This window comes from Malurus melanocephalus, unplaced genomic scaffold, assembly GCF_030028575.1.
Source record: "Malurus melanocephalus ecotype Western Australia unplaced genomic scaffold, MMel_1.1 scaffold_372, whole genome shotgun sequence".
NCBI lineage: Eukaryota > Metazoa > Chordata > Aves > Passeriformes > Maluridae > Malurus > Malurus melanocephalus.
In genome coordinates, this window is record NW_026623604.1 from 181,524 (window position 1) to 208,486 (window position 26,963).

Genomic DNA, 26,963 nt, shown 5'->3' on the forward strand with positions numbered 1-26,963 from the left:
CCCAGATTCATGGGGTGGGACAGGATAATGTCCCAAACAAGTCACCATTCCCACCACAATTCCAAGAGGAACTGGACTTTTCATGCATGATGGGTGTTACAGGGAGGCATTACAATTCCTTTCATAGAAGTGGCTTTCATAGATCTCGCAGCCCAGACTGGGGAAGGCCGGGGAACAGGAGGAGCTGCTGTGAAAAGCACCTCAGGGCTGGAAGTACAGAAAGGACTGGGTGAGGAGGAGGAAATGTGGCCAGGGGAAAGCAGCTAGGACAGAGCAGGAAACAGGATGGAACAAGAAAGAAAATTGTCCCTTCCAACCCAACCTAACCTGTGGTTCCGTGGTTTTGAAGTGAGTAACACAATGCAAGGCAGATTTTCAGYTGATACTGATTGTCATCTCCCATTTGACATCTCAGAGGATTTTTAAAGTTTAATCTCCCCAGAGAATCTGCCCCATCCAGCCTTTGAAAKACCAAAATACAGCAGCTCCTACAGCACCTGCAGGATCAGATCCATCACTCCTCAGTCACTCCAACCTGACAACAGTTGCCCACTGTTATTGCTGCTTTGAATTTTAATCTGACATTTAACCTAGCAGGGAGGAAGACTGAGAATCAAGAGTCCATGGTTAAGAACTGCATCCCAGCTCCTCAACAGGACCACGGAGCAGCACACACCMACACTATAATGGAGGCAGCAGCAGCTCCAACACCCATTCAACCTCTCTTTAACACTTCCCAGCAGAATCCTATCTTTTTTTTTCCCTGTCACCTCTTCATCCCTGAGCAATTTACCCACAGTATTCCCTGTCCAACCAGCAGCATCTCCTCAGCACCACAGCTGYCACACCAGGTAAGTTCTTCACCCTTTGAGGATCCAAAAACCTACTCAGGCACCTGCAAACAGCTCACTTCCCTCAGGCACGCACCAGCTCCACATTACAAATCTAATTTTACAAAGAACTTAAATAATGGAAATATCACTAAGACCAARTCAGTTTCCCCTAATTTGTCCAAATCCCTTTATAAGATCTAATAAAGAATATGCAGTATGCTTTCTTGACAGCCTACACAAAAAGCTCTTTTTTCCCAGATGTGGATTAGATGTTAAGAAATACTTTACATGAAACAAGGGAACTCTCTGAAATTCATATACAAACAGAAATATCCTGCTGTTAATCTAAACCCACAGGTGACAGCTCCACAGCAGCTCTCACAAAGGTAACTGAAATGACTGCCCAGTTCRCTGTGTACCCTGTACTGGTGGTGCGTGTTTATTCAAAATGAAAGGCACATTAGCAGCGAATCTACAAGATGGGGGGAGGAAGCAAATTAAAAAGTCAGCGAGAGGATAACTGATTCAGTGATGCAAATTAAGTGTTTTAAAGCTACTGGGACTCTGGAACACAGCACAGCTCAACAGAAAAAAAAAAAAAAACCCAAGGCAATGCAACCTTCCAAACATAATTAACCATTTCTCTGTAATGCCAAGACTCAAAACATCATATTACCTTAACTTTGACTGCTGATGGCTCCAAACTTGAGTGCTACTACAACAATTACCACTAACSAGTACTGAACCCCATTTCTGCAGTAGATTCTCTGAGCTTCACCACCCGCTAAGCACAGCAGCAGCAGCGGCTGCCTTGGATGGCTCTGCAGTGAACATGGACATTGTTCTCTGTCAGAAAAGCTGAGCTTTGCTATGGACACACCACTCCAGCCCAGGCTGAGYCTACCCCAAGCTAACTTATACCCAACATTACATCAAGCCAGGCTTTGGCTTCAAAAATATGGTATTCATATATAGAAATACTGCAGGTTTTTTTTTTCCCCTACTCACAGTAGGCTGTGGGGTAAATTKATGCTTCAGCCTGCCGTGACTTTGGATTAGGCCAGTCTTGTCAACAATTAATACAGCTCTGTAGAGCAAAAGCACAGCAACAAGCTAGATTAACCAAAATCCCTTACCCTGTGACACCTACTTTACCCCTGCTGAATGTGCACACACAGGCCTTAAGAAAGGACAAGATTATTTACAACCTTAATGTAAGAATTCTGAACATCAGGATTGTTTTTTTCCTTCTTTCCTTTAAAGAAAGGCCTTATAAAATAAGCATTTTTATYGTAACAACTCAATAAATTGAAAGAGTAGCAAATACCTTTTTTCAACTGGCCTCTAACTTATCTAAGGTCTTAATCACAAGTTCCTTTCAAGCCTTGGGGATTTCAGAATCCTAATGCAGCCAACGAAAGCAACGAACAAAGGCAGCAGCCCTGCTATTCCATGGCTCGGGCATTGTGATCCTCGGAAAGGAGGGATGAAGCAGTGGCAGCCCCTGCACACACCCTCCATCCTCCACAGAGGGATTATCCCCACCAAGGCAATGACCAATTACAGAATGTCCATCGGATGGAAGTGCCACTCGTTGCAGATGGCTGTGGACAGCCACGGACAGCGTTTGGATGCTCGGCCCATCCCTTCTCTGTGTGTTTATATTGCTGGCACTGCACAACTGCGGAAGTTATTAAGTCTGCGAAAGGCTTCAGAGAGAAATAATTTGTTTGCAAATTAGAAGATCATTAAAAAATTGTTTTAATAACTGTTAGTATCAAACAATGAAGTAAAATGCAGACGTGCAATCAGCTGGAGCCTAAATTAATTCCTTTGTAAGGCTGTTTTTCTTAAATCAACCCCCTCTCCTGGATAATCCTGGATTTCAGCTGTTTTGTTCAGCGTGCATCTTAACGAGGCCACTGTTGCTGAAGGACATGACCCGATTTTTTCCGAGGTCAATGGTTATCAGTAGAACTGGAACAATACAAATTTCCACCCTGAGACACAAGAAAAGCACTGAATCTGCAATACTTTTTGTGAGTTTTCACATCTGATGCCTCATTTTGACAGGAACTTCTTCAGCTGATAAAGCCCTCAATTTTTGCATGACCAAATCCAACTGCTTGACATCCTTGTCCAGCTACTGATTTTGGGAAAGATGCTTACAGCCTCAAGGAATGTGAGATGCTGCAGTCCAGCCATGATCTATACAACTGCTACAAAGCAATACATAAAAGTTATTTCTTCACTCTTCAAAACAGGTGTTCAGACCGTCACTTTTTATCTTCCTAGAGAATAACAGACTTTTTGTGAAGAATGGGACAAATTTAGATAGAGACAGAGTTCTGGTACTCAGGGCCAGGCAGCAAAGTATTGACTTAATCACTGAGCTCCCTTGAAATAAACACATTTCCATTGTACTCCTGGAACCGTGAAGTGACAGATCCCACAGCTCTGGCTGCCCTTCCAGACGTGTTTTCCACCCTTCACTCAGCCTCCACTCCAGCTCCACTCCAAGGTTTGCTTCCCCTCACAGACACAAGAGCAGGGTGAAGCTCAGACCGCTCTGTGCATCACACACCTCGCAAGAATAAAAACTGGACCAATTCTTCTCAATCAACCTCAGGTGACACGGGGAGGGTGGGAATTGTTCAAGATGGTCAAAGGCAAGGAATTTATGTCCTTTATAGTGATTAAGAACAGCACATAAGGAAGGGCACTGTTCATATATGATCCAAAGGCAAGCCACCTGTTCATGGAGAATCCCAGGACAGATTGTTTAAAAACGTGCATCACTTCAGGACATTTCTGACAGAGAATTATGCCATAAATAGGTTGGAGTAACTGAATCCATCTGCCTTTGGCACAGCTCAGAGGAGCTACAGCAGTTGCCTGAGGTTTTACAAAACCACGTTTCCAGGGGAAAGGGCTCCCTGCCCACAGGACACTGCCCATCAGTGCTGCTCTTCCGACATGGCGACAAAAAAGGATAAGGTCCTGAGGAGAATCCCCAACACTTTCAAACATAAACCACTATAAACGTGAAGAGGGGCTTCCAGAGGGGCACAAAGTTTGGAGGAAAACAGCAGAGTAAACTCTTACAGGGAAGACAGGTGGCAATTCAAGGGTATTCTGGGTAAAAATTTTGGAAACCCACTAAAGCTTACCTCATCCTCATGGAAAACTTTCATAATCATCACCAGCACTGGCACTGGTGGGAACCAACACATGCCAAACTTTAGCCCAGTGGTAATTTAAAATAAATCCTGCATGGCAGTAAGTCCTACCCACATACCATTGGAGACTTTGTTTAAACACAACTAGAGCTTGCATTTAAAATTTCCCTTCAGGCTGAAATTTGCCTTTTCGTTCAAAAGCCTCACCCCCGCCCCAAACTACATTTAGTCAATATTTACTAGACTTACAGTTGAATAAATCAAAGTCTTTTGTCTTGTCCTTACACCTACTGAGGCTTTACAGCAAATTCTGCTCCAGCATTGGTCCATGCAGGCTTTAAGCCAGAGGAGCCGTTTGTTGCAAAAAAAAAAATTCAATACATAACCACAAGGGCCACATCAAAGTAATTTAGGATAACCAGAAAGCACGCTAAGTCAAATTAAAGCCCAGTGCTTTCATTAGGGGATGGGGAAGTCTATTTATGCTCAGGCATTCTCTACTTCAGAATTACCAAAAATAGTCCTGACGAGGTTTGCTGCCTGTTTCCTCAGCGCTGGACCAGCATTGGCAGTGCTGGCTGTAACACAGCCAGGCTCCAAGTCACCCAAGGACACCAGAGCCAGCATGGCCTGACAGTCCAGGGAAATAGAGCATTTCCATGGGACACATCCCCCAGTCTCTGTGGGACTCAGCAGCTCCCCCAGGGCTGAGCAATGCCTCGGCCAGCACACACCAGGCTCTCTCAGCCTCCTGATGGGCTCTTCTGCACATGGGACTTGCTTTCCCATCCCAAATCCACAGACACGCATGCCAGACTGTGTTCTACAAGGTCAGTGCATCACGAGTGCAATGCCAAGAGACAGCAGCTCCCCAGAGCCCGGATAATCCAAAGGAAAACGTGGATTGAAGCACGGCAGGAACACTCCCCCATGTCCCTGTGCTTGGGGCTCTCAGATGGGCTCAGGAGAGCTCCAGTCCCAACAGCAGACCCGACTGCTCCTCTTCCAGCAGCTTTCACACTTGCATTTGTTAACACAAGGAGCTCCAGCCCTGCACAGAACATCAGTGGGCAATGCTCTGTAGCATTTATGAGCAAAGTACCAGAGAACTTAGCAGAAAACACTTGGCATATTTACAATCCTGAGTCCTCACCTCCCAGGGAGCAGTTTGGGGACTGGGGGCGGATTCCCACAGAAGCCAATCCTTGACCAAAAACCAAATCCATGCAAAGATGAATCCATACATCAGATACACTAGAACTTCCTCACTTTCAGCCTACAATGGTGCCGACACACCAGTAATACAACAGTAAAAGCCCTGATTGCCCTCAAGGAGAAGGTTCAGCAAGAGACTGACATGAAAATGTGTGATATGGATTTAAAGATGGAGCAGGAAGGTTTGGGTGAGTACAAGAGTTCTCAGCCCAAAGTCTCACCTGGTCTCTAACACCCCAATTACCTTCCTCCCTGAGGATTATATTGCAGGAAGAGCAGTGAAATTCTGAAGCAGCAGAAGAAAAGCATTTCCAGTAAAAACAAAGAACTGGACAGAACAGAAATATGCACAATTGTCACTACAGAATTCTTTACAAAACTTTTTGAGGACTCCACTATTCTTTTCACTTTAAGAGATAACTAAAAATATGGATTTTAGCCTGTTCTCATGAGACTGTTCTAACTCTCAGACAGCAGAGATATATAAATATTGGATCAAACTCTAGCACCATTTCTTACATTATTAATTCTAGAATAAAATACTGTCAAAGTTCTTTTCTTTTATCAAATCACTTCCTAAACTGTGAGAGGGGCAGGGAGGATGGGACAAACCCTAAACATTCAAGCTTAAGCACCACTTAGATGTGCACTGTGGCTGAAGGTCCCAAAAGTTTGGATATCAATGCATTTGGTGCTGCCCAAAAATACTTCACTGCAAGTCCTGCAGTTTCCAGTTTATACAGGAAAATGCACAGAAGGAATGAAAATAAGCAAATAAAATGACCTTTTGGAGTTCATTAGTGATGTACTTAGAGTTCTGTTCTCTTCAGAAGTAAATCAGTTTAATCAGACCCCAATTAGTCCAGTTGCAGCAGGCAGGGACAGCTACTGTGAGACTGCACAGAACAACACTGAGATTTGCTAACTCATTCTACAAGCTGTTAAAATGCCCGAACCCACTGAGAGGCCAAGGCTAAATAAAAAACCCCAAAAATCCACGCTCAAACTGTAATTTAGCTGAGCAGTGAAAACTGGATGTCAGAGATGGAAACAGCAAGTCCAGAATCCTTCTGCCCGCCAAACTGCTGTATTTGTATCAATATTGCTGCTGCTTTTAAGTAAAAAAGGCTCATTTTGCACATATGTACATTAATTATGTACATTTATGTTATACATGAGCACACACAGTCCCTACTTGCAGAAACTCCAAGTCCGTTTGTGAATCTTTAGCACATCTGAAAAGATGGCTTCAAAGAAGTCCCAGAAATGAATACAAACTGCATCCAATCAAGGAAGGATCTGCTACACTCAAGATGAAAATGGCCACAAAGTCACTTTTTAGACCATGAAAGTGTTCACACAATGTTTCAATGCTAATTATAAATGTTGCAAAAAGTATTAACTCCATGGCTTGCAAGATTATTAATTACTTCCCTCCTTACAGAGTTGTGAGAGCACCGCCACAAAATACACACTAAAGTCCATGTTAAGGTTCTTCATTCAACCCTGGAAACTTCTCAAGCCTTCAGTTCTCCTCAAGAAAATTTCTCAAATTCAAGAGAATATTTTATATGTTATCAGACTTAGGAAAAATCTGAACTCAGACTTGCTCAAGTTTGAAAATGGTCACACTCAAATTCAAAGAAGTTATTCCTTGTCTACATAATCATAAGGCAGGAGAACAGACTGATTATACACTTTTGTAGCAATTGCTACCCAATCCTTATTCCACCTGGGACTATGTACTTACATACTGACAGCTCTGATTTACTTTAATAACACAAAAAAGAGCTCATGCCCATCACAGCAGCCAAAGAACACATTTCATTGCCTAAAACGTTCTTTATCCAAAGACTTCAGTTCTCAGAAAAAAAAAAAAAAAAAAAAAAAAAAAAAAGTGTTCAATCACATGAAAGGCTTCTCCTTTCTTTTAAAAGCCATGTGATGCAGTGAGGATAGAGCTTGCAAGGACAGCAGTGGAGCAGCACAGGGACTCCCACCCGGCTGCAGCCCAAGCAGAGCAGGGCAGGGAGGGGGAAAAGCAACAAAAAACCACTTCGTGTCACTCTGCCACTGATAAAAAGTGTTGGCGGAGAAAGCACCATACAGCACTCCACCCCGTAAAGCTGTTTCCAGAAGAGGTGAAGTTCAGATAAGGAAAACCCGGGGGGCTCTGTCAAGCAGATGTCACACACAGTAACATTCACATGTGCCCCTTCTCACACCTGCTTCTCCCAGCGCACTTTCCTTGGCTGTTTTCCCTGGTTTGCCTATTTTCCCCGAACAGAAGTACAGAAAAGCTGACAAGTTGGTGTTCAAAACCAAAATTGGACCAACAAGAGAAACCATGACAGTGAGATCCCTTTCTCTCAGCAGTGCAGAGTCCTGCACATTGCAAAGATCTGCCACAAGCTATTTTTTCACAGCGTGGTTAAGAACCTTCACAAGAGCCTGAGCTGTAACAGTGCCTGATGTCACATTTCTTACACTCAGGCTACAAAGAAGTTCYCTATCACTGAAAACAAAAAAAGCTCCATTTTCCTGAGCTGTGTGGCGTGCAGGCTGGTGCTAGTGAGGGCTGAGCACTTCAGAGCCAGCAGGCAGGAGCAGAAGTTCGCATTTCCCAACAACTTCCTGGATATTTTACAATTGCTTCCCCTCAGGAAGTTGATTCAGTCTTTGCAGCTCCAACACCAACAATTCTTGTTGAGAGGCAAGTTGTCCAAGAATATTAAAAGCACATTCCTACAGCGCACACAGACCCGTTCCTGGCTCCCTAACAATGGGTTTTTCTTTTGCCCAAACCTCTCGCTCCAAGGAGGAGAAAAGGAACGAACTGGTCAGGTACTGCCCAAAGTCTCGGGCTTTTTTTGATTTGCCTGTAAGCAGCAGGGTGTCCGATCACAAATGGAAAAGCAAGCTGGGGAGCAAGTCTGAAAGGAGAAAAGTAATACGGAGTAAATCACCACAGCCATTTTGGGGAGAAGGATTTCTTTCATAACACATTTAATCTGATGCTTCATGCTCCAAACCTCTGTTYTTCCCTCATCTTCAAGTCCAAACCACCAATGTGTCTCTACACGGAACCTTTTTGCTGTTTTTACAAAGAAGTTTTACCTGCAACGGATTATATTGTGTAATAGATCAGTTACTTTCTAAAATTCCATCAGAATTCTCTTCCACARAAGTGCTCCACCTGAAAGTAAAACAGTTAGATCACCGGGACTTTAAAGGGACAATGTCACAGGTGCTGGCTTTTCAGTGCTTAGTCAGACTGAAGAATTGATCTATTTGGATCAATCTGTTAATCCTTTTACTTTGAAAAACAAGAAAACAGAGTTTTATTGGATCATCCYATCCTCTGATTGTTGAAAATCATCACTTTATTATTACAAACCTTCTCCTCAAAGCCAGGCTGGTAATTTTCAATATGATAACCCATAATCACAGCACCAAACCTTAATCTTTGGAGCGAGGAAGATATTTTATGTACATCAGACTGCTTAAAACCCATCTGTACTACTTTTCACATGTTATTACATTCAAAAGAAATATTTATGACATAAAATTACTTAATATCAGTGTCACGCTGTGCTTCTGCAAAATTAACTGGAATGCTGTAAACACAGGGAGAAGTTGTTTGGGTGTTGTTTGAGTCTTTTTAAACAGCACACATGAAAGGCTCCTGACTCCCAGTTTTCCYGTGTTGTGCAGATGTGAGATGTGTTCAACAAAAGCCTCTCTGGTTGGGAGCTGCAGAGCTTTGATCATGAGGTGCTGTGATCTCCTCTTCCCACACGCTCCTCTTCACTCCCAGACTGGAGCAGAAGACACAGTTGCCCCGATTTTCCTGCTCCTGATGAATATTTTAAGGTTGAGTGARGTATCTACTGAACTTTCCTCACAGTAGCATAAAGCCTGATGTCTGTCAGAATCCAGCTACTACTTAAACTCTACTGCCAGTGCTTATCCAGTGACTTCCCCCTCCTACTCATATGAATTTCTTTTAAATGTCAGGCTTGTACTGCCAGAATATTTAGTTATGCATTAATATAAATGTTGACTTTAAAGCAAGCTAAACTTTAAATATTTAGCTTTTTTTTAAAAAAAAAAAAAATCAGCTATAAATGATAGCCTGTGTTTAAATAATATTTTAACTACTTGGCTAGAAAATATTCAGATAAGATTAAACAAAATTTCCAGGAGCTAATGGGTCAGGAATTACTTGAAAGTGAAATTCTGTAAAAAGGGAGAACAGAGATAATTTGTATTTTTTTTTCCCAACTAGTTCTTGGTAACCAAATCCACAAGAGAAAAACCTCATAACTAAAAGTCTTGCTTCCAGCAAATCCCTAGGAGCTCTTTTGCCATGGATGTTACCCAAACCTGCTGTCTCCTTGGGGTGTTTATCAGTTTGATTAACTTGGCCCCRGGATGAAGGCTGCTTATCACTTGTGTTAAGGAGCTTTGAAGATGTCAAGTGCTGCAACCCTCAGGAGTTCAGAGAGAAAAAGATTATCCTCTAGTCTCATGTCTGAATAACTCAGATGTGGTGGTTTCACCATCAGCTTTAACAAATTCTCTTTGGTGAAATGCGGAGAGCAGGAGSACTCTGCTAAATCAGCATTAGGGAGGACACACGTTAACTCAGCATCATGTGTGGAATTCTGAACCAGAGAGGCACTAACTCAGACAGATCTCAGCTCTTCACTCCAAATAATTCCAGCTCGCTGCAGCTGCCCAAGGAAGGAGCACACTGAGTGCAACTGGAGCACAAATTGGAGGATGGAGGCAGGCAGGACAAAAGGACATGTACAGAGCATGCACAGGCCCAAGCTCTGTGCTCAGAGCTCTCARCGTTAAACAGATTAATGGAAACTCCCCAAGTTGCACCAGAAGCCTGCAAGTGGCTGAGCGGGGAGCAGAGGGAACATTAGTGCCAAGCCTCAGTAATTGATTGGGTCTGCTTGCACACTCTATCTTTCCCCTCAAACTACATTTTCCCTGCATATGGTTTCTCTTTCTGCCACTTTTAAAGTGATTTATTCCTTCAGAAGGGGAATTAGGTCTTATTTTGATCAAATATTTAGGACCTTTTAGACATTAAAAGCCACAGATTACAAAGAAGGAAGGGTCAAAACAGTAAAGTCAGATTAAAATTGCAGATAAGCCACAAATATTGAAGTCGGGAACAAAAAAACAACTAGCAAAACAAGATTCAAAGAACTAAGAGGCTTATCCACCCTCCCTGCAACGTCTGGCTCCTTACTGCTAAATAACTGCTACCAAGATCTTCCCCACACAGGAGCTGATGAAAGGGGTCTGAATATAGGTCAGCAAAAGCCTTTCACATCCAGCTACAGACACTAATTAGATCACTTTCAGTTATTAAAAAAGAGAAAAGGAAAAAAMCTCCAAAACAAAGGGTTTACTGCCCAAAACATTCTGAATTTCTCTTTTTTCTTGTCTCTAATTGGCAGTGGCCTTTGGTTTCAAAGCAGCTGGTTGCTGCCCCAGCTCTGAAATTGTCACCAGCACACACCAAACCCRGGAGTGACCACACTGAGGAAGAACCTCCAGCAAAATTAAGGCTGAACAACATCTGCAGCGATGCACAAAGACATGGGGGGTCTTTAAATATGTTTTCAAGATATAAAAGAATTCTTCAGTTTTATAAGAGAACACTGAGTGTTTTGTTTTACACTGCCAAAACCCACAAGGCAAAAAAAAAAAAAAAATCTGACTTTTTTTCCCCCCCGAAGTATACAGTATAGCTCAGTTCATACAGGGCTCCTTGTACCAGCTTGTTTATGCCTCCTCTCCCATGAAACAAGCCTTTATGTCTCCATAGTGGAAAAACCCACTGGTTTATATCCTTTTCGAGATGTATGCAGCCAATTAAATTGTAAAGTAATACCTGTTTCAAAGTCTAACTCAAAGAAACGATACATTCCTGGACTGGGACCAGAGCCAAGGAGGTCACCTTACACCCTGCGGTCACGTGAGAATAGTCGGCTTTTGGAATTTCGTATTTTGATTTCCATGCGAAGTAAAATTGGGGGATTGAAAGGATGAAATATTGCGTATTCTCTGCACACAAACTGTGCTCGTTTCTCAAGTGATAAAGTTAATATTCCGAGGAACAAGAAAAGACAGTTCAAGAGTTCAGAGTGATTTCAAGCCATTCAGAAAGACTCAGGGAAGTGACAATTGCTGGTAGCTCTGCACTTTCCAGAACAATTTTAGTGATGAATAAACTATTATGTGACCAGACTATATGCATAAGAATGGTATAATCTGCACAAAACAACRGTGCACCAACACATTACAATAAAATCCACTTGTCAGAGTAACAAGCCAAGTCGATTTCCCTCCATATGAAAACGGTTATGAAAAGACCGACATCTTATTTTAATTTCCCATTTCCTGCAAAACAAACAGCATAGCAACCCCAGGAACAGAGACTGGAGACAGGCTGCACCCCACCTGGGGAGCTCACCTGGGCCGCCCCACAGTGACAGACTAGTCTGGTTTTTAAATTGGATCTTTGTGCAAATGTTAGGGTTTGTTCTGAATTTAGCAGCACAAATGTGTATGCAYGGTACCCTCTATTTCTACCAGATGCCATTTAAAGAAGCACCCTAAAGTTTCGATGCCATGGAAATTTTTGGATGGGTACTACAAGTCTAGCAAACGTACCAAAATAAGGACTTAGACATTTTTGTGACATCTGTGTCTGACAGAAGCTGTCGAGCCAAATTCACAGGTTGTTTTCTTCTAAGTTAGTGAACATAATTACAGAGTTTTCTGTGGAGCTTTCAGGACACGAGGCAGTTTGCTGTGCTGTATTCCCACAAACCTCCTGCTTTAATATATTAAAAACTAGATTGCTCAGCCCACATGAAAAATCCTTGCAATGACTATACATTTAATAAGTTTAATTCCTTTGTCAGATCTGTATCATGCCACAAAACTAATATCCACGTAAAAGACATTTTTGTACCTRTTTCTCATAATAATGTCCTGAGAAGCCAGGAAAGCTAGAGACAGAAAAGTAGTATTAGAATCAATTTTTGGCACAGGAAAAAATAATTCTGTATATTGATTAACTACTTGGAAAGAATTGACTTAATATTGGCATTATTAACATCTAAACATGAGATTCTGAACATTTTACAAGGAAAGGCTACATCAAAGAGCTACGGCATTGAGTAAGGGCTGGATAAACAACATCAAGATTGAGCAGCTACATTTCCTCGTGACTTGTGCATAATCCAGCACTTTGCAATGTTTCAGAATAATATTATAACTGTTTAGCCTCAGAAATATAAAAAATTACTTTTTAATGCAAGTTGTGTGAAATCAATTGTGTTGACTGAAATACAATTTGAACATATTTATATCTTCAAGACTTTTCTGCATTTGACTTTGGGATAACAAAAGTCACTTAGCTCTCACAATACACTTTTTTTTCCAACATGTACGAATCAGGATTTATTTCTCTGTATAAGTCTCCGGAACAGCTCTGCCTTATGAAAATGTTTCCAGCGTGAGCGTCCATTAAGAACAATAACCAYGTAGAAAAGCTGCCACAATGGATTGAGAAAAGCTTTGTCTTTGATAACCACGCTGGAAGCAGTAGTTGTTGTGTCTTTTCAGAATTTGCCAAACTGAAAGCGTGTGGATTTGGTACTCCCAGCAGCCAGGGCTGGCACGGGAGGGCAGGGCAGGGGTCACTGCAGGTGAAGGATGCAATCCTGTCCTTTGTGCTCAGAGTTACAGAAAGGCAAAGCAAACTGCAGATTCACATCCCTTACTGTAGCTGCAGAAACGCATCCCCGTGTGTAGCTGCAGAAACACATCCACCATGTGTGGTGCCGCCTGTGGGATATTCCTCCTCGTCCTCCTCCCCAAGGACGATGTGCCAGGCTCCGGCCGCTGCCCAGGGCAGGGGACCCCGCTCCAGTGATGGCCAAGAGCTCTCCCCAGCCCCCTGYGGCGGCCTCAGACATTCCTCTGCTCTGTCAGGCAATGAAAATATCCCCRACAGGATTAGAGCAGCCCTCACCAACATCCCCAGCCCAGGAAAGGCACCAACGGCTTGGGGGGATCACCATGCCGGCAATGACCCTCAAATTCAGCCRCTAACGGTGGGGGTTGAGCCTCAGACAAATTAAGACTCTAAAAATTCTCTTGTACTTTCACATTCCTGCTGGATGCAGCCAAACGTTTTGAAGTGTTCATTAAGGAGGGCAGACTCCTGTTCTGGCACTTACACCAAGGGAACAAAAACACAAGAACAAAATTTGAAAGCAAAACATCTCTTCCTATTTCCAACAYGGGCACAGGCACAGCCAGCTGCTCTATTCTCCTCCTATTCAACTTCATATAGAGTGGTCAAGGGCTACAGTACTTCAAAAAAAAAAAAAGCATTAAAAAAATATTTTTTCTACAATGAGGAACACTTGAGAAAGGCTCCAAGCACCAGGCTAACAAAGAAAACGGTCCTGGAGAAGGAGGCCCTCACTACAGCATTCAGGTTTGGATTTTGCATTCACGTCCTTTGCCAAGCAAATACATTTAAATAAAATTATTCAATCCCAGTGTGGCTTCCAGGCCACATTAAGGTAGTAACATTCTCATAATTATACTCCTCTTCACATATTYAAAAATCCTTTCAATGTTTACTTGAAAAGCTAATTACTGACAGCTAGAAAGAGCACATGTGATCCTTCACCATTCTGGGGCGGAGTGAGAGTATTGTCCCCTCCCCACTCCAGTTCTCAGGAGCTCTACAGCTCCAACATCCTCACAGAGCCCCATGGATGCACAGCCTGTCACCAAATCTGGAGAAAAGGAGGCTCAGGGGGGCACCTTATTGCCCTCAACAACTCCCTGACAGGAGGGTGGAGACACCAGGAAACAGCCTCCAGTTGCCACAAGAGAGGTTAGGGTTGGATAATAGGGAAAATTCCTTCACTTAAAGGGGTGTCCAGCCCTGCACAGGCTGCCCAGGGCAGTGGTGGAGTCCCCAGCCCCGCAGGGATTTCAAAGCCATGTGCATGTGGCACTTGGGGACGTGGCTCAGTGGTGGCCTTGGCAGTGCTTGGGAAYRGTTGGACTCAGCCATCACAGAGGATTTCTCCAACCTAAACAATTCCATGACTTYTCAGCTGTGTGTACATTACCCATCTCATACACCTTCCCAAAGACACTGCAGGCTGGGGGACCCAAGGGGAAATACAGGTTTTTTTCAGGGTTGAAAATAAAAGCCATCAAGCAAACAGATCCATACAGGGAATTTCTTAAGACTTAAAGACTTACAGTTTCCCAATTGCTACTTAAGTTTAGCTTGTGGATGACACAAACCAGATTATGTCCACATTCCACATATACAGTCTAAAAAAAATCTTTATTTTTGTACTCCAAAAATCATGAAGCAGCTTCAGAAATATCCTACATGCTGTTACACTCATGTTCAAAAACTTCTCCAAGTAATCAGGGCGGTTTCTGAAGAATTTACAAGCTTGAAGTGACTGTCCTATTGACCAGAGCAGTTTACATTTTCTGTGTTGAGACCACCAAATTTCTTTTTTTAAGCCAAGCACAATTAGCTGCCAGATGGCACAGACAGTTCTAATCAGACTTCCATGATAAACATTTTTGTATTTATCGTCTTCTCTAAAGCAAGGTTTGAAAGTGCAAAGACATATGTAAAAGAGAGAAATTAAATCAGGTCCAGTTCTATCTTTATAGAGATTACAAAGTTACACATAGCGATGACAAAACCACAGCAATTAAATACATATCACAGAAATGTTTCTAATTTTAACGAAAAGTTGTGAAATCCAAGTTAGCAGTAACTCAGGAGGCAAACTCTCAGAAAAGGCACTCCAGGGTTTACCCGGAGGGGAGGGGAGGAGCTGGGCTAAAAGGGGCAGCAGCCACCTCCCCCAGAACAGTTTATTAAAGCAAGAACCCCGGCATCAAAGCGCACGATAAATAATTAACRAGCAATGCCTTTGTGATAAGGTACTGAACTTGAGCTTTCTCCTAAGGTAAATGATTTGTAAATGCAAATTTGTCCAGCTGCTCTTTACTGCATCAAAAGCCTGCTCAAAGATAGCATTTATGAGCTATTTTTGCCAAATATTTACACCATCTTAATCAGGTTTTGAGTCATGTGTGTGCTCATTGGTATACAAAAATGCAGGGCAGTTACAGTTACATAAACTAAAGGGGTTGGGGTTTTTAGAAGTTGTTTTTTGCCTACTGGTCTATTCCAGCTCACGCTTTAACTCCCYCCCGATTCACAGTGAGCAGTAACACACCTGCAGAGACCATTCCAGCTGCATTCCTCGATCCATCTTTCCCTTCACATGCAGATCAGAAGGCTTGGAAACAAGTATTATATTTTTTATGCTAAAAGCATTTAGGAAATGGCACCTCAAAATGAAATTACATCTGCACAGCTGCCACTGAAGGCTGTGTTATAGCTTTGGAAGGGTATGGAAGCAATTACAGCAGGAGCATGGATGTTTCTGATTCCAACTGCTCAAAGTCTRCACAAATGTAACTGTTATTATCATAAAAAGCTGAAGAATTAATTAAATGTGGCTCTGCTYTTACAGTGATACTCTGTTTGGTCAGCATCTAACACCTGCCTATCAATCTCTAGGAAAACTGCCTGYAGAGGAAGTTTCCAGGTGAGGAAGTAAAAGGTGTTCTCATTAGCAGAATTCCAAAACTCTGCCTAAAAAGCTCTAACAGCTTCCTGAAAACAGAAATATTCCTGCTCCTTTGCAGAGGACGGGCAATGGCTCCCTACCTCCACAGCACCTGTGGAAGTCCTGAAAAAAGATGAAGTCCTGTTTCACTAAAGAGAAAGTTTTAAGAAAACCAGCAAAAACATCCAGGATAGTTCCCTGGCTATGAGGGAACAGTCTGGCCCCATTCCACCAGTACCTAAAAGGTACYTAAAACATCATAACTTAAAACCACTTCTAGGATCTGCTGTGCAACAAGAGTCACCCAAATATATTTTCAGTCTTTGGGCTACTGATGTAACTCAAACTACCATCCACTCACTACAGTGAAAGGCAGCAAATTTACACGAAATTAGATGTCAGCAACATAGGTAGCTCACTGAATGTTTTGTGATTGAGGTTCAGTTTACTAATTCAATCCAGCTTTGCACCCCAAGGGAATCTTAGTCAAGACAGGCAGGGAATCCATTTGGTAATGATTCCACAAGGCGTTCAGTACCACTGCTAGCTGTGCGACACAAAGGCCAGTTTTTTTATTTTTTTAAATGAACACCATCACCTCCACTTGTCATGCTCACACACAATAACTAACAGCCCTTCAGCAAACAAGTTAAGAATGATAAAGTTACTCATGTAGCAGGAGCTAAATTAGATTTAAGCAATCAATCTGTTCCGTATATTAATCTGCAATAACAGAAACAAGCACTTGATAATCTTTCATAGCCTACCATAGAAACAAGAATTACTTGAACAGGCTAAACTTGGAGAAAATGTTTAACATCCCACAAGATAAAAGGCAAAAATCTACTTCTTTGCAGCTCTTTATTTTAATAAATCAAAAAGGGACATGCTTGAAAATGCCACACTAAAGTCATAAAGTCTGCCCAGGATGAATGCAAAGCAAGGATGAAACTCCAAAGCACAGACTCAAGCTCTGCTCCGGAGCCCTGAGCAGTGGTGCCTCCACAGGAAGTTCCAGAGTGAACAAAGAGCACAAACCAAATTGCACACACAGAACAGATCTAGCACAAGATATATTTTCAGCTCCTATGAATGCTGGCTTTTTCCATTCAGACTGATTTCCTAGTGAAATGAAAAACTGGCAACAACAGCAAAGAAAACAACTGGAAAACGTTACTTTAGAGAACCAATACTTCAGGTTAKGGGTTGTTACCATGAGCACACACGATTCCAACCAAGCTGAACCAGGAAAAGCCTGCAACCAGCACTATCTAGAATGCAKAATGTATTGGATCCTGCATTGGATGATTCTCCTCCTTTCGCATTCAGAAGTCAACTTCTCTCCWGTCCAGAAGTCTCAAATGTGAAATACAAAAACCCCCATTCACACGCCATGGCATTGCCTATCAGATTCCAACCCCCCAGTTAAGAGCAGACCTACAATATTCCCATCACCTACAAGAAATCCTATATATCTGTACTCACAGACAACATATTGAAAGGGGAAGAACATGAATTTACACCCAATAGCACAACTGGAAAACCTTGGCAGTTCCAACAGGAYGCTCCATTTTCTGCAGCTATGGTTTGTGTGGGTTTTCTTTCATCCACRTCTCAAAAAAGTTACATTAAACCACAACACAAACTGGTTACCAAATCACTGCAGGTATCTCAGTCTTCTCTTATCTCATAGTACCCAGGTATTTGTCAAAACCTAGCATAACTTCAAATAAGGAGATAAGTAAAAAGAATCCATAGCAACAAAAGAACTACAGAACCTAAAATTAAGGCTCTGAAGTAGGTATGAGCTAACAAGAACATGGGAAGATTCGGATAAATAAGCTATTTTACACTTCAAACAGAAGACAAGCCTTGTCAGATTCCAGAAAAGGAAGCAGCTTGGGAAAATGATGAGGGAAGGCTGTCCCACCCAAAATCTGTGGTGCACTAAGAGCTCTTAATGCTAATAAAAATAGTGTCCCATAAAATGYATTAAATTTGCTGATGCAAATGAGTAAGAACAGACTGCTGTGATTTCAGGTGGAATCCCTGGGACTGTCGCTTTACCAGCATCCACACGAGACACAGTGTTTTGTACCATTACAGCCATTGACAGAGGTGAGTCCATTAGCCTCATGATTTCTATCTCTGTATTACCAGTATCTCCTTCAGCAAAAGGGGGTAACCAAGACGTTTTGAAACGCTGCTCTGCAGAACCACCAAGAACACAGCACAGTGTGAACAAGAGACCACAGTGCAGGCAGGGAGCAGTTTACCACCTCCTGAGCCTCATCCCACGAGCACCCCTCAGCTCCCCGCCACCCTCCCAGCATGTGCACAGCCCCAACACCTCAATTCAACACCCTTTTTTCCCTGAGAAAACCTGAACCATGTCATTCTAAGCCATTAAATTAGCTGGCATTCTCCTCACACCGGGGCAGCTGCTTTGGCTCTCAGGAGTGCTTCCCCTGTCCCTTCACTGCCATATTGTTACACCCTATGACATCTCAGTTTTTCTATTGCTTCAACCAGGTTTCATGAAGTGCTGTCCTTACAGGACTTCATTATTGACACAGGGATGATTTTGAAAGTCCAGGCCCCAAAAAGCTACAGTACAGCTGTTAAAATTGATACRCAACACACAACAAGCATCATTAATCGAGCTTCCCTCTGGACTTCTGCAAATGAGCACATTCAGAGCTGTCAGGCCTCCATCCTTTTCTGAAACTGTAACCTGTTGGGCAGTTTTGCATTTCTTTTCCTCAAGGCTAAGTATTTTAAGATGAAACCTGTAGCTTTATTCCCACTTTAGAACAAGACAAACAAATGAAATTTCAGCGTGGGAAAGCAAGTAACAAACCAAAACAGTAATTAAAGCTGAACCAAGAATTTGGTACCAATCTGAACTTCTATGAAACATTTTATTAACAAATTCATTGAAAAACAATAATGCACACTTTGTGAGAAAGCTTCAGTCTATAGATGTAGAATCTATATGCTGTAACACATAATATTAAAGACTAAAATGGTGGCACAAGACACACATTGTTTTGCTCACAGTGCTTTTCCCACTCCAATTGTAAGCCAATCCCTACCCCCACCAGAAAAGCAGTCTGGCTTCCTTGTGGCACCGTGCCCTGTGCCTGTGTCACCCTCTCCCTTCTGCCAGCACGAGTAGTGATGCAGGCAGAAGAGCAGGGAACTGATCCAATTCTCCACATCCTCCACACTGAGGAAAGCCAATGGAAGGGCACCTTTCCCAAGTATCCCCTCATTGMAGTGGCACTGCCAGTTTGAAACACTGAAACTAAATACCAAAATAGGATTAACATTTGGCTACAACTCCATGTCGGCTGTGTTKCCTATCTGCCCAAGCACATTTCTAACAAAAGATTCACAAATCGATAACAAAATACCTGGATTTTCTGCAAGGCAAGCACTGACAGCCCACCACTGAAAATTTCAATCCCAACAGCATTGGAGCGTACTGCAAACTGCTGAGGTGTCCTACAATGGCAAAAAAYGTCTCTGGATGGAGTTTTCCTTTATTTCCAGTTCTTTTATACTTCCTTCCTCGCCTGTTTTCAAACAGGAACATTTGGCTTTATAAATCACTTTTGGAAATATTTCATCTTCTTGTTAACACCCAGCTTTCCTCTCTGCTATGCACAACACTACAAGAGCCATCATTTCATGCAATTACTCAGTTATTTAAAAGACATGTAGATGTGGCACTTGGGGACATGGTTTAATGGTGGACTGGGCATTACTGGGGAAATGGCTGGACTCTATCTTGGAGGGCTTTTCCAATCTAAATAATTCTGTGAGTCTTTGATTATTTTTTTTAAGCAATGTGACCTCTTAAAATTTTGAAGACAAGTTAGACTCCACCTCTCAATTTTAAAAGTCGTGACAGGTCTAATGACTTAAATGACTCTTGGCAGCCTRTTCTACTTTTAGAAGGAATATCCAAACACCTCTATTTGTGGCTCTCCCTTCCTCACTACAGTTAMATTATAAGGTTTCAATGCATGAACCACAGAGTCATGTTAAGAGGAGATGTTCAGGCTCATTAACTACAGAGCAAAGCCAAGAAAGATAAAGCTTATACAGGATTTGACTCCATCTCAGCCCAAGTGGAGGCAAGCTGTGGGACTATTACACTGAGAACTAGAGGATGAAAAAAACCTGGAAGCTGCTTCCAAGTGCTCAAGTCTGTTAGTGATGGCAGTAACACAAAGGTGGCTCTGCCAAAAGGAAGATGAAAGAGGAAAAAATGGGACCAACACAATCAGAGCAGGAGTTTTTACTTCCCAGACAACGTAGGGAGAACTGCTGTGTTATATATACATAATCTAAAATATAGAAAGATACTGTATCTATTCATAGTGTCACATAAACATGAAGACAAACTGAGATTTACCATGGCTCAAAATATCAYCATAAAGTACACAATAAATAAAGCAAAACTTTCCCAGAAAAGTACTCATTAAATACTGGCTGGAAACTCCATGAAGAACATGAAATAAATGGAGGCTGCAGAAAAGCACAATGCTCTTCAAAACCATATGAAGTCTAACTTAAATATGTTAATAGGCAAGCAACAGCAGCCAAGCCTACACTGGCACAGCCCTCAGACTGCTGAATGCCAAACACACAGAGTTCTCTGTGCTGCTCACCCCGAGGTCAGCAGCAACACTGGACACATGTCACAAGAGTTAAAAACACATCAAACAAGATAAATTCATCAAAGTGTAGTAATAATAACGGCAGACAACTGTGCTGGCTACTGACACATGCTCTGACCCAGTGTCACAAAACCTGACAGCTTCAAGACATTTGAGACAGGCATCAGACAAAAACAAAGGTAAGATATATTAACATCCATATATATGAGCTAGAATTAAARCCCCTCATAAGTTATCCATACTTCTAAGCCAAAACGAAAGTTTAAAAACATAAACAGATGGCAAAGTCCAACAGRGCTTTACTGATGAAACACTGAAACCCCATAGGATATAAAGTACATAGGTCATCAGMAAACTAGGAGAGAAAGTGAAATTTTAAGGGACCAGCTGGCAGAAGTATAAAAAAATGGGATTTTAAGAAATAGTAAAATAAAACATAACAAAAACACAGTGAGATTCATGACCATCTAGGTAACAAATAAAATCCACTCTAACTACAGATGACAGTAGTACACAAATTCTTTCAGCAGATAGTGGGTAATTTAATCACAAAACACTCTTCCACTTTTAAAAGATCTCTGGACAAAACTGTATGACTGGAGGATACCAAAATTTATCACCAAACTGCCATGCTTTCATGAGACCCAAAAGAACTGAATCATCAAAATCCACACCATCAAAAAACAGTCCTTYATRAGAGCCAAAACCTCTGCCATGCACTAAGGAAAAGAAGATCAGTAGATAAAATGTGCAAATGAAGAAATTCAGGCTAAGCAGAACATCTGAATTTCTTCAGTGGTAACCAGCACCAAGCCAGCTGCACAAACAGCTCCACAGTGAAGAAAATTCACTGCTAACATATGCAGAATGACACATTTTGAGGGGAAAAAAGCTCTCCCTAATGTACAATTCACTGTTTCTAGATCAACTTAAAATTTCTTACTGAAAAGCTATGAAAGCTAGAATGTCAGAGGAAAAGGAAAATAAAACATTGTTWCACCACTGAATGACCAGTCCATTCCGTCCCAAGAATGCCATGCTCAGTCCTGGTCACACCACAACAGCAAGCCCAAAGCTGAACCAGGAAAGCTCAGAGACTGGCAATGAGAATCACTGATGGCATAAAAATATAACTAAGTTTATGTGCTGGGACCCCATTGAGTTCCCAAGGTGGACAGTTCCATCTGAACAGCACCTTTAGGGATTTAGCTGTGTTTTCTTTTCCAACTAATGCAGCCAATCCCAAAACATTCAGAAGCAACAAGTAGAGTGATAGTTTAGCCTTTCTGCAAAAAAAAAAAAAATCCTTTCCCTTTAGAATAATTTATTACTTTTCATTAAAATTAAACCTCTTCTCTTTTTGCACAACTCAAACAGCTYGCGGTTGTTACATACTCCAGGGAATTACCCAAAATCCCAAGAAAGTTTAGCAGCAGAACATTCCAGTTCCTTCACTGCCTTCGGTAAGGGCAGCTTTAATGAGAAAAAAAACCCAACTATTTTAACTGATGCAAAAATGATTTATCATAAATTGATAGTCTGCATAGTTTGTAAAATTAAGATGCTACTCTGCATGAATACTAAATGGTAAAAAAACTGGAAATTAAAGCACCTAATAGAGCATATAAAGCAGGATTTCAGTTTTCCTACTGAACCCTGCAACTGTACACATACAAATCAGGCTTATCTATTTATATGGAATTAATCAGGATTACCACTTTCATCTTGGCAATTTCACTGGAGGACGAAATCAATAGCACCCAATCAGTAAAATATGACTGTTTCCACTGCGCTGAGGCATTTTCTCTATTAAGAACTATTTTGCCTTTTTTAAAAATCAATACCCTCAGGCATGTTTCAATATTTGAGGCACAGAGGTGTGTTTCAGCAGGACAACCCAAGCAGYTCTCCCCTCTCAGCCCAGCACACAGGAGAAGCAAGCACAGGTCTGTGCCTCCACTGCCATTCCCGAAGGCTGCACCCAGACTCTGGAGTTCTCAGGGGTTGAACACCAGTCCCTCCACAGAAGAAGGTAAATAAACCCTTCTGGATCCAGCATGGAAGCTGCAATCTGGGCCCTGCAGCCACTGAGATCCCTACAAACTGGTTAAACAGAGGTGGAGTTTCCCTTCCTCCAAGTGACATCCCAACCTTTGCACTGATTCCGCATGGAAAACTAGCACTAATTAGCTACTAACAACAACTCCAGTTATACCTCTTCATAGGCAATGCAAACTGAAACTGTAAACATCCTGCATCTATAAAACCACTGCATATTTAGAAAAGTTGGCCAGAAACACTGGCACACACTGTACACACCAAATTATCTCCATGAAACTGGTGATGATCCAAAAATTCACTTTCAAACCCCCATGACRCTCAGGCTGATGTTGTCCAAGTTAAATGCTTTTATAGCTTGAAAGCAAAGGTTAAGCAGAGTATCAAACTGCTCTTTACRTAATTTTCTTAAACTCCCACTCCATTTCCACACTCATTCCCATTCTCCTTTCCTTGGCCATGCAGCAAACTCAAATTAGGTGTCTACAGTCTACAGACTTCTCTGAAAACCTCTGGCTGGAGGTTAATGTCATGTAAATCACAAGGGCATTTTATCTTCAGGAGCAACCAAATACTCTTATTTGTATAAGAAAATATCTMCCATATGTAACTTCCTTACTTACACTGATAAGTTAGCTGTTACACTGATAAGGTACCTAAGCCAAGCTTTTTTTTTTTATGACACTTTTTGTTTGCTGCTTTTCACCGYGATGAACATTAGGCGCAGGTGTGTACACACCTGACAATTTTAAAACTGAAGTGTTAGTTTATTAGGAAAGCTTCATAAGCCAGTCAAGTAATTTTCTTAGATGACTAATAAACACACTGCAAAAGCCATATGCAACCTGTCTATATGGAACAGGAATATCAAGCAGGGAGACCGATGCTTAACTGACTTGGGATGTAAGCAAGACCTGAATATTTCTGCTCTATTTTTAACTTGGGATATAATTAGAAATAATCAAGCAGCACACACAAAACAGAAACAAATGATGACCTGCTGTTTCTAGGGTCCCCAGCCGATCTGTGCTGCCATCCTTAGCCTTCCACACTCCCTGTCACTTCCCAGGAGGAGCATCCCTGGCAGCAGCACCTGGAAGCAGTTCCCAACTTGCTGCTCACAGTCCCCTTCAATTCTGGGTTTCTCATGCAGCTCCAGGCCCACCACCCAGAATTGCTAATTCTSCTTTGTTGAAACTTCCCAAACCAGCAGTTTGTCCTCTAAAAACAAAATACATATCGATTCCAAAGACTTCCAGAATACCAGGGAGAGACAGAACAAATACCCTGCTTCTGAATAATCTCATTTGCAATCTTAATGGTGTATACAGGCTATCACAGCTTTCCTATTAAAAATTAAGTGACACCAGCTCCATTTTTATTCCTAATAATGCAATCCTGTATAGATCCAAATTTTTATGCTCATCTCAGTTACAAACAGTTATAGGAGGSAGGATTTAGCTTAATTTGATGCTTYTTCCCCATTTGTTTTATTCCCTCAGCTAAGTGAAACATTGTCCTAATTCTAAAATCAGTAGCTCATCTCGCCTTATCTGCAAAGCAAACGAGATTGGAAAACACACTAAATGTTGGCAGATACACAAATAAATGAAGTTATACAGTTTTTTCTTARCATAATTCAGCTGCACTYMTTTCTTCTTCCAAGAGCCATGAYGAGCTATTTATAGATAGGATCAAATGTCCCTCCAACACACATGACTCCATACAAAGAATATGGGCTTCCAAATTTGCAACTTATCCTCATTTATGGCACTTTTACCCACACCACAATGCCAGCATGGTTTTTTTTGGTTTTTTTTTTTGCATTGAAACCTCCTGTTCCGGACATTGCAAGCAGCACTTCACCCTTGACAAGGAGAGGTGTGAGTCTCACAGCTAAAGCTCTGCTGGACCTGCTGTTCCTCTGCCTCTCCAGCCCTCAGCACCAGCCTAAGGAGGCTCTTCCCAGCATCCTGAAAAGATCAAAGCTTCACCCAAAGCATGAGACAGAAGACAGCACCATCCCCCTCACATTTAAACTCCAAGGGGAGAACTTTCATGCCATGGAACCTCTGTACTCAACTCCCTCTCCTATGAGCAACTCCTCTCCCACCTGCCCATATAAAAGTATGTAGAACATCCTGTAAGAAAAAATAGCAGCAATCAGGTGGGAAAGAGTGTGAATTAAAATTAAGTTCATCAACTACACATGAAGCATCTGCTCCTTACTGAGACAAAGAGCTAAGAGAGCCTTTCTCCCTCCCTCCAAGTCACTGGTACAAACAGCCTCACACACGGAAAGCCCAGCTCCTGGTCCTCCCCAGGGATCCCACGGGACCCATGGACACGGCATAAAGGCACCTTTTTCAAGAGACAGAAAGACAGGAGAGGAGGATTTCACCAGAACTTCCAAGATTTCCATAACCATACTCCTAAATTCCTGCTCCARTGAAGGTTTTATTCCATATCATTGCCACACATTACTTCCCCTTGGCAGACTTAATTCACATATTTACCTCCAACAGACAGAACTTCACCTACTAATTTGATTTCTTCAAACCAGAAAGGACTTTTTTTAAACTAGCAAAGAGCTACCAACACAACTATAAGACCACTGAGCTGTCAGGAGARCAGGAATACCAGAAAAGAATCACCACGTGGCAAGATTTTACACATCAAAAAGTAACWTATCTGTTACACATACTCTGCAGATCTTTGAGTCAAACGGCAATATTTTTCAAAAGAAAACAAAATCTGTTTCAGACCTGGAATCTGCAAAGCTTGCAGTGTTTAAGAGAATAAATAAAAATATTCCCCGTCAACAAGAGTCAGCACACATGGYTCCATCAGTGGTGTCCAAGATGAGAACCACCATGGACGATCCTGCCTGATGTGATTTGAAATAGAACAATTACACCATTTAATGTCAGAAGGTAACCGTTCTCACTTTCCCAAGTTGCTAAAAGACACTCATTTAACCAGCAGCTTTTTCCATATTTCACTTGCACAGAGCTTTCTCTTAAAATATCAGGATTCAATCAACCTACAGGGGATTTTTTTTTTTTTTTTAATCCCAGCACTCAGCATTCAAGACCAGATTTTCTTTCAAGCTTCCTACTAGCTTATTGCTGGCAAGAAGGAAAAAAAGAAGTTACTTTTTAAAGCCAGTATTTGGCAAAACGAGCAGATAACATCGCTGCAAAGCTAGGGAGGCTTCTGCGGTATTAATGGTCTCAAGCAAGGGCTTTGAGAGAGCCTTCTCCTGCCTCACCTGGCTGAGATTACGTTTCCCGTAGCCTATAAAGAACCAGGATTCAATCATAGACCATTAAAGACAACAATGGTAAAAGGTGTGAGAACTACCGCGGCTGAAACGCTGCCAGACCGCTCATTTCTGGGCTACTGCGGCAGTTCCCAGGCAAGTTCCTCTCTCTCCACAGGTTGCCGGTACCGAGTCCGAGCCGCTTCCAGCACCGCTCCCGAGCCGGGGCAGAGCCCGCCCGTGCCCGGCTCCCCTCAAGGGCGAGCTTCAAGCCCGATTCCTCTCAGGTGTGCCCGGCTGTCCCCACGGGTGAGCAGAAAGCCCGATTCCTCTCAGGTATGCCCGGCTCCACTCGCGGGTGTCCGCGAACCGGGAGCACAAGCGGCTGAAGCGTTCAATAGCCCGCAGATGGGGCTCCAGGTGTCCCTTGTTCGCGGGGAGGCACCGCCGCCGCTCCCGAGGCGAGCAGTGGCCCCTGCTGGTGCCCGCACGGGGGGAGCGGAGCGGAGCGGAGCGGAGCGGGCTGAGCCCCGCGGCACCGCTCGCCCTACCGGGGCCGCCCCGGGCCCCGCCACCCCCGGGGCCCCTCCGCGCCCCCGCACAGCCCCGCGCCCGCCGCCTCCGGGCTCTCGCCGCGCTCTTACCCGTGAGGAGGCTCCGGGAGCCGCTCCGCGCCGCGGCGCCGGCCGGCGCGGGCTGCGCAAAGAAAAGGGCGATGCACAGGGAGCCGAGGAGCCGCCGGGCTCTCCGCGCCGCCATCGCTCCGCTCCCCGAGCCCGGCAGCCGGGCTGCACCCAGCGCCAGCCCCTCCCCCGGGGGGGCTCCTCCTGCCTTCCTTCCCTAGCGGGCGGGCTGCACGGAGGCGGCGGAGGGAGAGCGGCGGGCGGGCGGAGCGGCCGCGCTCCCTGCCTTACTCCATCGCGGGCCGGGCTCCGCCGCTCGCTCCCTCCGTCCCTCCCTCCCTCGCACGGACCCCGCGGGGCGCGCGCCGCCTCCCGCCC

At 43.0% G+C, this 26,963-nt stretch overlaps 1 protein-coding gene across 1 annotated transcript in view; it reads right to left on the reverse strand.

The window, feature by feature from the left end:
• Positions 1-26,950, reverse strand: part of NEO1 (neogenin 1) — a 165,931-nt gene extending 138,981 nt beyond the window's left edge. Inside the window, exon 1 of the mRNA XM_057378764.1 lies at positions 26,607-26,950. Coding sequence (XP_057234747.1) covers positions 26,607-26,721 — 115 coding nt within the window. The 5' untranslated portion in view covers positions 26,722-26,950. The remainder of the gene's footprint in view (positions 1-26,606) is intronic.
• Positions 26,951-26,963: the final 13 nt, after the last annotated feature.